Genomic DNA, 17,965 nt, shown 5'->3' with positions numbered 1-17,965 from the left:
AATGAAATCAGTCGTGAATATTCATTGGAAGGACTGATGCTAAGGCTGAAACTCCAACACTTTGGCCACCTGATGCGAAGATATAACTCAATGGAAAAGACCTGAGGCTGGGAAAGATTGAAGGCAGGAGGAGAAGGGGACGACAGAGGATGAGATAGTTGGATGGCATCACCAAGACGATGGACATGAGTTTGAGCAAGCTCCAAGAGTTGGTGATGTACAGGGAGGCCTGGGATGCTGCAGTCCCTGGGGTCGCAGAGTTGGACACGACTGAGTGACTGAACTAAATGAACTGATGTATTCGAAGATGCAGGAATCTGTGCTATTTGAAATTATTCCTTAGGTATGCATCTTAACAGGGCCAGGATCCAAAGCACAGAATGCCTCCTTTTTTTACCCATACAGAAGTCCCTGGGGTTGGGGCTGGGGGCTCTGCAGTGGCTGATGACTCCACCTTTACAGAACTGTTGTGGAGGGAAACATTCCTTGCCTGCACCCATTCCATATAGTTATAAAAGATATTTTCCAACAAAAATTCTTTGTCTCAGTTATTCTTGAGAATAACTGGTGAGTAACAAGAAACTTTAATAAGCATTCACCTTTTCAACCAGTCAACACAAAGCCGAGATTGGTGTAATAAAGTGGATAGTCTCATCAATAGGCCATGTAAATAGATATAAACAGAAGAGCTCTGTCGGCCTTTTTTAGAATATTTTCAGTGAAAGCATATGGAGGGCCTACAGACTGGGGCGTGAGGGAGGGTGGGTGGCAGCTGGCAGGTCCATTTTCCATCCCCCCACCTCTCTCTCTCCATCCATGCATCCATCCACCCTTTCACCAGGCAGGTCCTGCATATCTCAGATGGTAAAGAATCTGCCTGCAATGCAGGAGACCCAGGTTCAGTCCCTGGGTTGGGAAGATACCCTGGAGAAAAGAATGGCTACCCATTCCAGTATTCTTGCCTGGAGAATTCCATGGACAGAGGATCCTGGGGGGCTACAGTCCATGGGATCGGACAGGACCGAGGGACTAACACTACATATCTAAAGACCAGAGTCCAAGGAACCTGACTTGTCAGGGTGCTCAGGGTCTGTCCTGCCAGGTATATCAGAATTCTTACTGCTGGTCTGCCCAAATAACCCACCTCCTGGGTCTTTTCTGGCCAGAGCTATGGTACTGTAACTTGAAGACTTTAAGTGCGGTTGAATGCAAAATACCACTGAGAAAGGTGATGATCTGCATTATAAGTAATGCCTGATACCTTGCTTAAAACAAGTTTTCACTGGAGGAGAAGGAAGGGCAGGGGTGCTGAGGCTCCTGAGACAACTGTGTGGGGAGGAGACAGTGGCTCTGGAAGGCAGGCGCCCGCAGGGCCCACATCTCAGCTCCCGCATTTCCTGCTGTCACCTATGCCTCCGCTCCTAAGGTTGTGCTGCTGTTGATCTGTCCACTTGTATTTACTGAGTTCTCTTGCCTTTTGAATAAAAAAGTAGAAGAAACCTTCTGCCAATTAAACGGCACTGCTGACTCAGAAGGGTATTATGGCTGGCAGATACTCTGTACTTACTAACCAGACACAACCAACTGGTTTGCCAGGCCATCCTCCAGGGCCTGCAAAGTTACCAGCAAGCATCTTCATTTGCAGAATAGCAGGATTTTGCATTGCAGAGTATTTGCAAGCAGACAGGAGTGTATAGAAGAGAGAGCCAAAGCATACAAATTGGTGAGTCGAAGTAGAGCTCACATGGGAGCTCATCACAAAATTCTTGAAACTTTTCTGTAAATTAAAATTCTTTTCAAAAGTTTTTTTTTTAATTAAAGAAGTATTATAGTTTTCAAAAACCATTAAAAGGCAAATGGAGGAAAAGATGTACAGAAACCTTCAAATTATTTAGAAACAACTAAATTTAAGGAAACCATTTACTAGAACATGGGCTTCCCAGGTGGTTCAGTGCTAAAGAACCTGCCTGCCAACGCAGGAGATGCAGGTCCAATCCCTGGGTCAGGAAGATCCTCTGGAGGAGGAAATGGTAACCCACTCCAGTATTCTTGCCTGGGAAATCCCATGGACAGAGGAGCCTGGAGGGCTACAGTCCATGGGGTTGCAAAAGAGTCGGACACGACTGGGCGACTAAACAACAACAAGAATAATTTACTAGAACAGAAGCAAAATGCACGTATGACAGATGGGGAGGCTAGGGGTTGTCAACAGCTGTGTGTGTGTGTGTGTGTGTGTGTGAGAGAGAGAGAGAGAGAGAGAGAGAAATTTGGTAACCTCAGGAGGCTGTTAGTGTATCTTTGGACCACAAGACTCATGCCACATTTTACCAAGTGGAGCACATAAACACGGAAAGAATGACTACCCACAATTGAGGGGAAGGAGAAACACCAGCCTAACTAAGACGCGTTTAACTTTGGTGAGTCACTTCCTCTGAGGAGGAAAGTGACTTGTCCCCTGGTAGATTCAGAGACTGAGAGATCACCTGAGTTCTCAGGCTGAATCACGCCACAGAGGTAGCAAACCAGGTCGGAGGAGCCTACAGCCTCTCGTGCAGAGCTGCTGCTCACCTTCAGTTCAACATCACCGCACCTCCAATTTCAAAACTGAGGTCAACTCAAAACTCTTGGCTACTTCGTCCTCCACACTACTAAGTCCCCAGGAGAATACATGCAACTAAGACAAAGGAAATTCACGCTTATGGCACATTTATCTTTCAACCTCGAGGGGGCAACGGCCTGGGATTTCTTCTGCTCATCACCCCCAACATTCCCCAGGCATGAAACTGAATCCGCTCAGTGTGACTGAAGCTTTGGCATAGCAGCCTCCACTCCTGGAAGCCGCGTCAGTGCCAGCAGCACACACACGTGGACGGATTAGGCAGAGCTGTGCTGTAAAGCACACACACGCTTGCCTAATGTGTGCTTTTCATTCCAGAAATACTTTTGACGCCTAAACCACTTCTATGCCTCCCTTGGCCTCAAACAGTCTAAGTGGCTCTGTGCCAGAGGAAGTGTCTGTTTAAAGATGGGGACTTTCTCAAAATTTCTTTACCTCAGAAGATCATAAATAGAACCTTTTAGCGTAATTATGATGGAATAAAGTAGAAAAGGGAAAGAAAAAAAATTGCTTTTTTCTTTTTTTCTAAAGTGACGTAAAAGAAATACTGGAAATATAAACTATAAGATAGAATTATCTTCCATGAGAGTCAAGATTACAGGGTTCAAGTTAGGACAAGTAAGCCAAAAGTATTACCTTTAACGGAAAAGGTTAGTGACAAGTGTTTATTCTTGTTTTAAGGTGGCTCAGTGGTAAAGAATCTGCCTGCAATGCAGGAGACCCAGGTTTGATCCCTGGGTCGGGAAGATCCCCTGAAGCAGGGCATGGCCACCCACTCCAGTATTCTTGCTTGAAGAATTCCATGAACTGAGGAGCCTGGCGGGCTATAGCCCATGGGGTCGCAAAGAGTCAGACACAACTGAGCAACTAACACACACATAAACACACTTCAAAGCAAGGTGCAGAGAGGTACTGTAATCATTGTTTTATTCTGGAATGTATTATACTTTTGTACTTTGCTTCTTTATGACTTCCATCCTGTATCAAAAACCAGTGTAAAAGAAGAAAACCATTTTGGTTGACTTAGCTGTCTCTTCCTTTTCTCCACGCTCACTTTCAGATATTTCAGGTTGACTTACAGCAAGGAGTGTGAAATCAATAACACTTTGCAGAATCCTTGGGCATCACCAATTGAATTACAGAATACACTCATCCACCTACATACACGTACACACACACACACACACACGCAGGAAAATAACTTCAAGTTCCACAGTACATACACAGTATGTGTACAATCACCTATGCCATTTCCGTCAGAAAGGACCTAAAAGACACCTTAGAAATTCCGCTCCAGGACAGAAGGAGGAAAACTTACTTTCTTTCCACTTCTGGTGTTGATACAGCGCTACAGAAGCCAAGCGACTCCTAGGAGAGAAGATTCATAGGGTCAGTGCAGGCAGAACAGCAGGCTTCATCTCATTTTTACATAATACCACTTTTTTAAAAAGACAGAAGCAAAAATAGATGATTAAAGTCACTGTGCTTACTTCGATCTGAGACCGCAGCTGAAGTGACGTGGGGCTGGCTTCGGGTTTCTCCTAAAACAGAACAGATGCTGGTTTAATGAGACTTCCAAACGTGGCACACACCAGAAAAGACAAATAATGTGTAAGAAGAGACAGGGGAGAGTTGGGAAATGCTAGGTTACAGTGGGAGGAGATAAACAGATTTTCTGAAAAAAAACTGTTTTTTAAACGAGAGCCCTAGCCTTTTAAAAGTGAACTGTTTTCCAAATTACATCGCTTGACACTGGTGACAATTTTATTGCAGAAGAGAAAAGCACAATTTAACTGAAGAGGACGGAGAGTTAGTGGTAAAATGATTTTCCGGATGAGACCAGGCCGTCACAAAGACGCAGAATTTACTACGATCCATTTATGTCATGAAGTCATAAAGAAGAGGCAGGGGATTCAAGGAAATTAGAGATAAAATAGCAGAGGATAATACTCTCATTTCACAGTTTTAAAAAACTGTACCCCTTCGAAAGAAAAAAAAAAGATAACCAGTTACCTGTGATTAAAAAATATATTGAAATAAACAGGATAATGACATTATTAGAAGTGTCATGGCAGACTATAGAGAAATGAGTTATACAAGTAAACAGAGCATCACACTGGTATTTTTTCATAACTAGAGAAAAACTTTAAATAGGTGCTAAAGCAAAGGTCCACACCAAAGTGTGGTCCAAGACCAGGGTGGTCCCCGGCTGATCAGTAAGTCATAAGCAGGAAAATGGGCAGTTTTAGAGGAAGGAGTAATATCACCAACATTATATAAGCTTGAAATATGAAATTGTGAAAGTTTTCCGATAATCCTATTGTGTTCTTAGAGATCACTATCTTCTTCGGGACTACATGGGCACTATTTGAAGACTATTTTCTTAGTTAACATTAGTCAGTTAACACTCAGGAAATGGGCAAAGTTCATCTCAAATTACAAATTCTCACTTGCATCTAATTGCTTTTTTTTCAGTTTGCCTATTTCATCTTTAGCACAATTATAAATCTAGACCAATATTTAAAAATGCAGCAATGAAACGTAACTCCAAACAAAAGTATGAATGTACACAAGGTAAAAGGAATCCGGTACAAATATAGAAAATAAAATGAGAGTGTTGGAGTGGTTACATCTGAGAATGGGGTGATGTGGATAAGCAGACCACAGGAGAAAACTGTTTTAATGGACTGGCAACCCTCTTGACTCCAGTTCCAGGACCTCATTTGTTCTGAAAAAATATCAGAGCGGTGTGAAGTCCCACTGAACTTCTCTCTGGTTAACATTCTCCTGGTTTGTATTACCACTTTTGTTTATAATGATCAAATATATATTCCATCATAAAACAATAAATGGAAATGTTTGAGTTACATTCCAAGTCTGATTGGTATGATGTCAGACTCAAGTGCGATCAACAAAAGAGATATGTATTTTGGAGGTTCTTGGTGCTTAGAAACCAATCTGGTGCCCTGATACCCAACCTTTTAGGATCAGTGCCTAGCGAAATTTACAAACTTCAACTGTAGGAAAAGCAAAGGTAGAGTGTGCAGTTTTTTCATCTTAAGTCTTCCCATTCAGGAGGGTATGGAAGCGTCAGAATTATGACACAACTCTATTAGTTCCTCTGAAATTGTCCTCTCACCCAACTCCATACCCATCAACACAAAGTAACTGATTCAACTCTTCCTGTCCTCTGTTCTTAACTTTCTTTATACTCCAAGTCTCTCCTTACGAGATAATGCAGACCATGATAAGAAATTACCTGCTTTTATTATACATTTTTATCTGCACTTTTCTAATAAATTTTATTTATTGGTGCATCATTTGTTACTCCACATAATAACACAATATTTATGGTATATTATGCAAAACATACCCATTCCTGCATACAAAGCTGATGCTTGTTAACAATCATATTAAATGTTTGATGATCTGGAACTAATACTCTAAAACAATTCATTTTCACATGTTAGTTTGTCACTTATAATAGACATTTGACTGTGCTGTAGCTACTTAGGAAATTGGTTGGGGGTGTAAGTTTGATGTATAATGCATTACAATTCACCCCATTAAAATAACGGACCCAGTTAGTTTCCATGCAGAACATCTGTTTTATCAGGAACAGAATATGTTGAACAGGAGATCTCGCACTGTGATTGTTTCTAGTGCTTTTCCACCCGCAGAGTATGTCACAAACAATGTGATTCAGAGCAAACATTATTAATTTCATCTCTCAAAGAGAGACAACCACCATTATAATGAGATATTTCTTAGATTAAATGTACCCTAAAGTAAAAACACTACACAAGTGAGAAGCTTGTAAAATTACCCACTAAGTTAAGGACCTGTTTGACGTTTGGTGAGAAAACAGATTGGGCTCTTTGGCAAAATTCCACTATTATGATATTGATAGATGTCATATGATATTAATGACAAGCATGCAAAAGACTACCATTCTGTCAGGCACTTGTGAATATGATGAAACCCATGTGGACCCACCATCGAGCCTAAGAAACAGAACATCACAATAAAGAGTTAAAGCTAGCAGGTACTGATGTACAGTTGGATAAAACACCTTCTGTGCAGAGCATGAGACAAGTTTGGAAATGCGTCATACACACTTGAGGGAAAAAGTGCTGGACAGTTTTTTATTCTGTTTAGCACTAAAGAAGAAATGGATTTCTTCTACCGCACAATGTGAAATGAAAAGGTGTGAAAGAGCCAGGCAGAAGGAGCACCATCATTGGTGCTGTCTGCACACATGTACGTACACATGTATGCAGCAATAAGGGGTATTGCTTACATAATAGCAAAACTTCCCTGGTGGCTCAGATGGTAAAGCGTCTGTCTACAATGCGGGAGACCCAGGTTCAATCCCAGGGTTGGGAAGATCCGCTGGAGAAGGAAATGGCAATCCACTCCAGTACTATTGCCTGGAAAATCCCATGGACAGAGGAGCCTGGTAGGCTACAGTCCATGGGGTCGCAAAGAGTAGGACATGACGGAGCGACTTCACTTCACTTACATAATAAAGAAGGATGGATTCAGGTCAAGGTGGGCAGAGAATGTGCAGCAACACAGATTGACCTGGAGATTATCATTCTAAGTGAAGTAAGTCAGAGGTAGAGAAAGTCAAGTACCTTATAATATCACTTACATGTGAAATCTACAAAAATGATACAAGCAGACCTATTTACAAAACAGAGACAGACTCATAGAAAGCAAATCTGAGGTTATGTAAAAGGGAGGGAAGGAGGAATAAATTAGGAGCTTGGGATTAACAGATACACACCACTATATATAAAATACATAAAAAAAGATCCTAGTGTATAGCACAGGGAACTATATTCAATATCCTGTGATAAATCATAACAATTTATATTTTTTTGGAACACATACACACACACACCCACACACAGCTGGATCACTCTGTGTTACACCGGTAACTAACATAACACTGTAAATCAACTATATTTCAATTTTAAAAAATTAAAAGAACTATTAAAAAAAAAAAGAATGGGCAGAGAAAGGCTCCTCGACATCCTCCTTCCCTGTCCAGTTCCCAGTTTAGGCTGCCCCCTTCTCCGCTCCTAATTCAGCCAGTGTAATGAGGAGAATAAGCTATGGTTTTTCCAGCAGTCATGTATGGATGTGAGAGTTGGACCATAAAGAACGCTGAGCGCTGAAGAATTGATGCTTTTGAATTGTGTGTTGGAGAAGACTCTTGAGAGCCCCTTGGACTGCAAGGAGATCAAACCAGTCAGTCCTAAAGGAAATCAGTCCTGAATATTCATTGGATGCTGAAGCTGAAGCTTCAATACTTCAGCCACCTGATGCCAAGAACTGACTCATTGGAAAAGACCCTGATGCTGGGAAAGATAGAAGGCAGGAGAAGGGGATGACAGAGGATGAGATGGTTGGATGGCATCACCGACTCGATGGACATGAGTTTGAGCAAGCTCCAGGAGATGGTGATGAACAGGGAAGCCCAGCATGCTGCAGTCCATGGGGTCGTAAAGAGTCGGATATGACTGAGCGACTGAACTAAACTGAATGAGGGGAATGACACCACCCTAATGGCACAAAGAGAAGAGGAACTAAAGAGCTTCTTGATGAAGGTGAGAGAGGAGAATGAAAAAGATGATTTAAAACTCAACATTTAAAAACCGAAGATCATGGCTTCTGGTCCCATCACTTCATGGCAAATAGATTGGGGAAAAATGAAAACAGTGACAGACTCAGTAGTCAAAGTGTGGACTTCTAATCACTAAACTGCCAGGGCATTCATTAGAAGGATTCTTAAACACCTATGATTGATTATTTCTGCAATGGCTTCTGTATTTCTGAATTGGTGTAAACACCAATGATTATTCCTGCAAAGGCCTCTGTATTAAGTGTGAAAGCACATAATACTTTTATATTTTTAGGCATAATAACTATTCTAAAAAATTAAATTTGATAATAACTTTAGTTTTATCTCAACAATTAAAAATTTCTTAAGAAATACCAAACAATTTCTCAAATTAAGCCATGCCCTATTTAAAATACTTTCTTGAAGTTTAAAAAATTTTAATAACTTATGTCATAAAGCTATGCAATCAGCTTATGTTTAACAATAAAGGTCCATGATGATTTTACTAATAATCTCATATTCATAGTTTGACTGAAAGAAACTAAACCATAGAACTATATAGTATTTTTAAGAAAGGATTTAGATGACAAAAAAATTACTGGGGGGGGGAACCTCATATCCGTTTCTTATCAAATTGGACAATTTCTGGAAACAATTCCCTGAATGTTTATTATGTCTAACATGTGTGCACATGCATGATGCTAAGTCGCTTTAGTCATGTCTGACTCTGCGACACTATAGACCAGAGCCCGCCAGGCTCCTCTGTCCATGGGATTCTCCAGGCAAGAATACTGGAGTGGGTTGCCATGCCCTCCTCCAGGGGCTCTTACTGACCCGGGGGTCAAACCCACATCCCTTTGTCCCCAGCACTGGCGGGTGGGTTCTTTACCACTAGCACCACCTGGGAAGCCCATGTCACACACAGAAGCCAAAAAAGAAAAGTGTTTCAAGACGGCGTAAGTGGTTTCGTAAAACCAAAACATGAGAGCACATGTGTGTTTCCACCTGCCTGGGCATGCGCACACGCACTCACACATGGGCAACACACATACGCACACAAACACACTCTGCGGTCACACCAGTGAACCAACCAGTGAAGTCGCTCAGTCGTGTCCGACTCTTTTTGACCCCATGGACTGTAGCCTACCAGGCTCCTCCATCCATGGAATTCTCCAGGCAAGAGTACTGGAGTGGGTTGCCATTTCCTTCTCCAAGGGATCTTCCTGACCCAAGGATTGAACCCAGGTCTCCCGCTTACAGGAAGTCGCTTTACCGTCTGAGCCACCAGGGAAGTGGTCACACCAATCGAGGTCAAATAGGAAACTAAAGTTCTGACCTTCCATGGCTAGGTTTTCACTCTGAAGCGCTACACTCGCTGTGCAATATACCAACGTCAAAATCCACTCACGGCAGAATAGGGCCTGGAAAACAAGTACCCGGCCCTCACTCCCACACCAACTTTGCTTTCATGTTTTTGTGGAAATCCACAACTTTCCCTCCCTTAATGCCGGCAGTGCTGGAAGCCAAAGGAACTTCACAGCTGAGAAAGCAAGAGGGATAAACCCGTCCGCTGTTCCAAAAGCAGGGAGGAAGAACATCAGGAGCCCACCAGCTCTGTTTAGCACCAAGTTCTCCTCCTCCACCTCGGGTACAGGAAGAGGAAGGTGGAAAAAACCAAGAGGGCTTTGTGCTTACCACTTTCAGCCACAAGTGAAATGCAACAGGCTCTTACCAATGTATTCAATGAATGGCAGCAACAAAGCTCTGAATTGCCAGTCAAAGGTACAGTCACACTCTAAATGCAGGAGGCCTGGGCTCAATTCCTGGTCAGGGACCTAGATCCCACATGCCTTAACTAAAGATCCTACATGTCACAACTAAGCCCTAGCACAGCCAAATAAATTTTAAAAAAAGACACATGTGGCATCCATCACTTAACAGGAAGACCGAAGTGCTGGCATGAGCCTGCTGGCCACGTATCCTCCCCTTGTCTGATTCCTCCATTCCAGCCCATCAGTGCGGCATGTATTCATTCTACCAGGTTTTACACCTCAGTGTTTTCTTGGGAATTTTCTCACTCCCATCACATTAGGAGACGCTGCTTCTCCCTTCTCACAGCCAACGCATCTGCTCTCACAGACACCTGCTTCTTTGCCGTCCCCATCAAAGACCTGGACCACAGTGCATAGCAGAGTGGGAGATGCTGACTTCAGGCCGGTAGAATTATGTTCCCATCTGGCTCCCACTTTAGATCTCAGTTTTATTTTATTTGGTTTTTCCAATGGCAACAAAAGATAAACAGACCATTTGATTGTCTTCAAGCTCCTTTCCGACTCTGAAACCCCAGGATGCAGCAGTGTCATGCCCATTCAAGAACTACTCCAATAAACCTTGAAATCCTAACGCCTTGTCTTTGGTATTTAAAGTGCTTCATGCTTCGTGAGGAAGGAGATCAAACAAGTCTCTTTGGTCAATCCTAAAGGAAATAAATGCTGAATATTCACTGGACGGACTGATGCTGAAGCTGAAGCTCCAGTCCTTTGGCCACCTGATGCAGAGAGAGCTGACTCATTGGGAAAAAACTCTGATGATGGGAAAGATTGAGGGCAGGAGAAGGAGGGGGTGACAGAGGACGAGATGGTTAGATGGCATCACCAACTCAATGGACATGAGTTTGAGAAAGCTCCAGGAGATAATGAAGGACAGGGAAGGTTGGCATGCTCTGTGGGATCGCAGAGTCAGACACAACTGAAAAATGAGATCACGAGCATTAGAATCACCTGGAAGCTGGTTAGAAAGGCAGTCGTGGGCCCCACTTCCCACCTCCTGCATCAAAATCTGCATTTTAACAAGATCCTCAGCTGATCCGTATGCCCACATCCATTTGAGAAGCACAGGGCTTTGTACTGTTTCACATCTACGTTTCAAAATCTTTCCCAAAATGTGGAAACAGTGCAAACAGGATAAAGGTCACATTTCTGAAGGAAATGTGAACCAATTGGTCAGCTCATAAACCCTCTCCTTAGAGAGTGGGTGCCGGGTCCACTGTCCCGAGTGGATGCTTTCCTAGTGTTTCACTTTCGCTCATGACTACCTGGAATGCCCTGCTGCTTCCTGTCCACCCAAACCCTAGTCGTCCTTCAGCATCAGCTACAAACCCATCTCTCCTTAAACCTTCCCTGCCCAGCTGTGTCCCATGCACTATGCCTGAGGGTGCTTATGCGGAGGTACTCTTAAGCTTGGGGTAAAAAACCTGGCCGCCAATGCAGGAAACAAAGAGACAAAGGTCCAATCCCTGGGGCAGCAAGATCTTCTGAAGGAGGGCATGGCAACCCCTTCCAGTATTCTTGCCTGAAGAATCCCAGGGACAGAAGAGCCTGGTGAGCTACAGTCCATGGGGTCACAAAGAGTCAGACATGACTTAAGTGAATTAGCAGACACATACTCTTCTGCTCATTTTATTTTATTCCCTCAAAGATAGGGGCTTCCCTCGTGGCTCAGAGGGTAAAGCATCTGCCTGCAATGCGGGAGACCCAGGTTCGATCCCTGGGTCAGAATCCCATGGACTACATGTCCGACTCTTTGTGACCCCATGTACTGCAGCCCTCCAGGCTCCTCCATCCATGGGATTCTCCAGGCAAGGGTACTGGAGTGGATTGCCATTTCCTTCTCCAGAGGATCTTCCTGACCCAGGGATCGAACCCAGGTCTCCTGCATTGCAGGCAGAAGCTTTACCCTCTGAGCCACCAGGGAAGCACAGGGTCTAGTTATTCCCTCAACTAGACCATAAATGCCCTCTTATCAGAGACTCACTTTACCCACAGGCAGACAGCTACACAGACATAGACACACGGAGAGTGTGTTTGTGTAAACACACTCCAACAAAAACTATTCAGCACTGACTGTGCACCAGGTCCCACATGAAGTGCTAAAGAGACAGCAATGAACAAGACCGGTCCCTCTTCTTATGGGCGTTTCTCTCCAAAGTCTTGCACAGGCTCTCTGCTCAGGAGAAGTGCTCGAGGGCTATCTATTGGTTTGATTTGCTTAAGCTTGTTTACTTTGCCAGTGATTCTGATTCTTCCACTGATTTCTGTTTCAGGTCTCACTGACTGGAACATGTATTTTCATGCTTTAAGACTTCTTTCGTGTTGCAGGGAGTTACATCAGTAAGTAAAAGCAATTCAGCAAATACTCTCAAAATGATCTACAACTTAGAGCTGTAAGAACTTAAAAGGAACAGGCGGTATTTAATCACTCTTAGGGTAAAATCTGCAGTGGCCTGTGTGTTCTCAGTCGGGCCCCATACCTTGTCATGTCTTGTTTCACCTAAATTGTTCACAGGTGAAACAGGAAACGTTCGTCATTTTCAGGCTCCTATAAATAAACTCACAGCCTAGCATATAAAATATTTTCTAGTGAGTGAAAGTGAATGGAAAACTACTCCCATCCCACCACATCAAAGAAGAAAGTTCCCAAGGAAAAAAACTCTTTTTTTTCCACAGTTGAATGCTATCCCAGTGACTGCAACTTTAAAGCCTAACCATAATTAACAGATCAGAGAATTTCTAGAAGCAGTTATAAGAAAGCAACAAAAGTGGCAATTTCTACCGAGCCATCACTGCCCTGTGGTGAGTCTCCTTGCTGCCTTAGCCCATGTTCTCCAAGCATTTGTCACATATTAGACCTCTCCATGTTGCAAAAATGACTTAGAATGGCTTATGAAACTTAAGTGCTATGTTACAGGATAAAGTTAAAAGACAATGATACACAAAGGGAGAAAAATCAAGGTTCTATAGTAAAATCGGTCCATGAATTACATTAGTTCACAAAATACAGGTTATGGAGACCACATATTTGAAGGGGCTAAGCTTTTGAACTGTGGTGTTGGAGAAGACTCTTGAGAGTCCCTTGGACTGCAAGGAGATCCAACCAGTCCATTCTGAAGGAGATCAGTCCTAGGTGTTCATTGGAAGGACTGATGCTAAAGCTGAAACCCCAATACTTTGGCCACCACGTGCAAAGAGTTGACTCATTGGAAAAGATTCTGATGCTGGGAGGGATTGGAGGCAGGAGGAGAAGGGGACGACAGAGGATGAGATGGCTGGATGGCATCACCGACTCGATGGACGTGAGCTTGAGTGAACTCCGGGAGTTGGTGATGGACAGGGAGGCCTGGCGTGCTGCGATTCATGGGGTCGCAAAGAGTCAGACATGACTGAGCGACTGAACTGAACCAAACTGAAGCTTTCTAATGTTTAATGCAAAAAAGACACGGTCAGTTAAAGATTGACATTACCCATCTTGCCTGGAGAATTCCATGGGCAGAAGAGCCTGATGGGCTACAGTCCATAGGGTCGCAAAGGGTCAGACACAAATGAAGCAACTAAGCATATAGCACAAGGTAAGTCAAAAGATACAGGACTATTCCTGTGAGTGAGAATTTCTCCTCTGAATTCTGGTAGAGAGTACACTAGATCTCCCCGACCAACATCACAAGCCAGGTCCATACAGAACTGTCCTCCAAGTGCTTTAACTTCAGCAAAGCTGGAGGCAGGCCTGAGATCCCCTAATGTAAACCAAGGGGCCTCCCAAGGGGACATCCATGAAATGCACACGCCCCCACCCCCTACCGACTGGCAGTACCCAGGACCCAGGACGGGGGCAGAACTCAGTTTGGGGAGAAAGCAGATACATTCTGCCATCATGATGCATGGCTGTGGTAAAACACAGGGGTGTTAGTAACTGTTAGATGAACTGGTTAAAATCAAGGATAATTTGAATCTAAGAGTGTCAAGCATGGTGCTCTCAAGCATCATTTCAAATGAGGTAGTTTAACTTCTAAACTGTCTTAGGAGATGATGCACTGGATCTTTTAGGCTACAACTTGAACAGCGTTGAGTACAGAGCAGGCACCAAGCATCTTGCAGAAAGACAGGGATAAAACCTAGACCGTGGCAATGACAACAGATCATTTCAATGACATGTGTCATGGTAGAAGCATACACATGTTCATTCTATGAATAAAACTAACAGTGTCTCATGTCATACAAGTGTAAAAATTAAAAGGCACAGTGTCATAAAGATATTTTAATCATCCTTTTTAAAAAGTTGTATAATTCAGTTTAGTTTATTGACACCAACATCCAAATGGCCACTGCACTTCCCAGTGGTGGACACCATGATGTCCAGCCACTCTGGATGGTCCATCCAAACTCAGTGTTGTAAGAACAACGTGCAGAGACCCAGATTCCCAAAGAGGTTTTCTGGGTTATCTCATTGCCGATGGGGATTGATTAACATGAGAGAAAAGTGAAGGAAAGCAACTAAATGGGGCTGCTTGTTTTTAATTTCTCTCTAGGACTTCCCTGGTGGTCCAGTGGTTAAGATTTCACTGGCCTGGGGAGGAAGGTGGGAGGGCAGTTCAAGAGGGAGGGGACATAGTTGATTTGTGATGATGTTTGGCAGAAACCAACATAATACTGTAAAACAATTATCATTCAATTAAAAATAAAAAAAATTTTTTTTAAGACAACAAGCAAATACATATAGATCCAAATAGGTAAATAAACAAAAATAAACATGATTATAAAAAATAAAAAAAGAATTCGCCTGCCAATGCAAGGAATCTCGGTTCCATCCCTGGTCCAGGAAGATCCCACGCCCTGGGAGTGTTGAGGGAGGGCCTGCAAATGAGCCCATATACCACTACTGAGACTGTGCTTTAGACTCTAGAGCTCGTGCACTGCTATGAGAGAGTAGTCCCCACTCACCACAACTAGAGAAGGTCTGAGCACAGCAATGAAGACCCAGCAGAGCCAAAAATAGATTAAAATGTTTAAAAAAAAAATCACAGGCCCCATATTCCTTTGTTCTAGCAGGTGCTATACAGGCAGGTGCTATCTGGACCGCTGTGCTCAGCTCATTGCCACATCTTCCAGAGGTTAATGAAAACCAAGAGAACCTTCACTAGAAGGGTGTCTGGAAATGGAATCATACAAACAAGATCAATAGGAGGAACCGGGACTATTTACTCAGAGAAGGGAAGAACAACACAAACGTGGGAAGGGCTTCCAGGGAGAGAAGACAGACAGCCTTATGCACCTTCCCAGGTGGCACAACATAACAGGTCCCTCTACAGAGGGGGCGGGGGCAGGTGGGACACCGAGGCTTCCCAGGTGGCTTGATGGTAAAGAATCTGCCTGCAAGAGACTCAGGAGACATGAGTTCTATCCCTGGGTAGGGAAGATCCCCTGGAATAGAAAATGGCAACTTACTCCAGTATTCTTGCCTGCAGAATTTGATGGACAGAGAAGCCTGATGGGCTATAGTCCATGGGGTCACAAAGTGCAGGACATGACTGAGCACAGCACACAGCGGGCAGGGTGGGAGGAGAAGGGGCTGAGTGAAAAAAACATTTATTATGTGCTTTAATAGTAGTTATTGACAGTATCAGAGTGTTAGTGGAAACAGTAAATATTGAATTGGTACAAAATTTCCAAATACAATCTTCTTAATTTTTTAAAAACAGAACTGTGAGCTTATTTACTTAAAAATAACTTAAAAATTAGGATACATGCTTAAAAGGACTATAAGCAAGACCGCAGCAAAACTTTTAAGGCTAAGTAAGCTGTTGCTCAGAGAAGGCAATGGCACCCCACCCCAGTACTCTTGCCTGGAAAATCCCATGGACGGAGGATCCTGGTAGGCTGCAGTCCATGAGGTCGCTAGGAGTCAGACACGACTGAGCGACTTCACTTTCACTTTTCACTTTCATGCATTGGAGAAGGAAATGGCAACCCACTCCAGTATTCTTGCCTGGAGAATCCCAGGGAGAGAGGAGCCTAGTGGGCTTCCATCTATGGGGTCGCACAGAGTCGGACACGACTGAAGCGACTTAGCAGCAGCAGCAGCAGCAAGCTGTTGCTGCTCTGGTTGGTCATTTCTTAACAAGGAGTTCACTCACACAGCTAAGTGAAATCATTTTGGCCATTTTTATAACCACTGAAAAATACTTAATGGCAATTTATATTGCAAGAATCTAAGAGCACAATAAAATTCCCTACAAAAATGTAACAGATTTCAAATCTACTTGAAACTTCTCATAGTAGGTATGATGAAATGACCAAGTTCTAATGTGCAGACTTGTGCATCCAACATCCATCCTGAAGCTAGCTCAGCCACACAGAGCCAAAAGGTTCCTGTGTCTCCACCGTGTCTGACCACTGTACCATGAACTGCACCTTGAACCATACTCATCCAACATTTCCAAGGCCCCGTGATCATCACATTCAGCAGAAGAGTGCTGGACAGCTGGCTGATAAAGTGCGAGCCATCACGGAGCTTGCTGCCCAGAGGTATCGCAACAAGTTCCATCTTGGGATCACACTCCAATGAACCCTAGAACAGCGGTTCTGCTTTTAGCACCTTGCAACCGCCCAGAGGGCTTGTTCAACACCATTGCTGGGACCCTCCCCAGAATTCCAGATTCTGTCCATCTGGAGTGAACCTGCTGATTTGCATTAAGACCAAGTTCTCAGGTGAAGACCACACTGTTGGCTGGGGAGCCACGCTTTTTTATTATTTACTTGTTCATTTATTTTTGGCTGTGCTGGGTCTTCGTTGGTGTGTGCAGGCTTTATCGAGTTTCGGCAAGTGGGAACTACTCTTCACTGCAGTGGGGAGCACAGGCTTATAGGCGTGTGGGCTTCAGTAACTGCAGCACGCGGGCTCAGTAGTTACAGCGTCCAGGCTCTAGAGCATGGGCCCAGTAGTTGTTGTGCAAGGGCTCAGTTGCCCCACAGCGTGTGGGATATTCCAGGACCAGGGATCGAACCCCTGTGCCCTGCATTGGCAGGCAGATTCTTGACTACTGGACCACCAGGGAAGTCCTGGGGAGCCACACTTTGAGAATTGCCATCCCAGACAAGGCAGGGTTGCTTCAAATTCTGGATTCAGTGGCCTGGAAATTAAAGAGATCCGTGTATCCTGAGTCACATCTAAACTCCAGCCTGGTCTTCTGTTCTCTAGAAGGAGATGATCAAGACTAATGATTTTAAAATAAAAAGGATGAGCTTAACATCACTTAAAGGTGGAGGGGGCAGGTAAAGCCAGGTGTCCAACAACAGAATAAGTTATTTACAACATGTGGAATCTGTATAACTGGAGGATTTGAGATCATGACCACGGTATTATCTGCTGCCTGGGATGCGGGCTATTTCAAAAACTGATCCGGACCTCTGTCAACGACAGTGATTCTATTACTTATGTTGCAGTGTAACAGCTGGAAATTAAATAAGACTTTGAGAGATAATTTACTTTTTCCACTATATTTTCACAGGAAAATGAACTACAAGTCCTAACCCAGTGACTCAAATGTTTTAGAATGAATAATCTTTGGAAGTTGGTGACTGCCTGTAACTGAACAAACATTCATGTATTCATTTATTCAACCAATATTTCTTAAGTGTCACCTTTATACTTAGCTGACATGCTGGGAACTGGAAGTATAAAGAAGAGTCGCTGAACTTCAGGAACTCATGATCAAGTAAGATGAACATTACTGAAAAAATAAAAAACCCAAAGCCTCCACATTATCATATAAATAACATCTGATCTGATTAGTATGCACAGTGAGTGTGTGAATATGGATTTTATAAAAGTATGTAGCTTCACCAAACTGGAGATGCCAAATTTAAATGAATCCTCTGAGACTGGCT

At 43.4% G+C, this 17,965-nt stretch overlaps 1 protein-coding gene across 1 annotated transcript in view; it reads right to left on the bottom strand.

The window, feature by feature from the left end:
- The window catches only part of SASH1 (SAM and SH3 domain containing 1), a 189,715-nt gene that overhangs the window by 98,090 nt on the left and 73,660 nt on the right, over nucleotides 1-17,965 (bottom strand). The window contains exons 3-4 of the mRNA XM_002690315.6: nucleotides 4,108-4,158; nucleotides 3,936-3,985 (exon numbers count right to left, since the gene is read on the bottom strand). Of these exons, the coding sequence (XP_002690361.2) occupies nucleotides 3,936-3,985; nucleotides 4,108-4,158 (101 nt within the window). The remainder of the gene's footprint in view (nucleotides 1-3,935; nucleotides 3,986-4,107; nucleotides 4,159-17,965) is intronic.

Source organism: Bos taurus, chromosome 9 (genome assembly GCF_002263795.3).
Source record: "Bos taurus isolate L1 Dominette 01449 registration number 42190680 breed Hereford chromosome 9, ARS-UCD2.0, whole genome shotgun sequence".
NCBI lineage: Eukaryota > Metazoa > Chordata > Mammalia > Artiodactyla > Bovidae > Bos > Bos taurus.
This window is presented reverse-complemented; position numbering and strand designations above follow the sequence as displayed.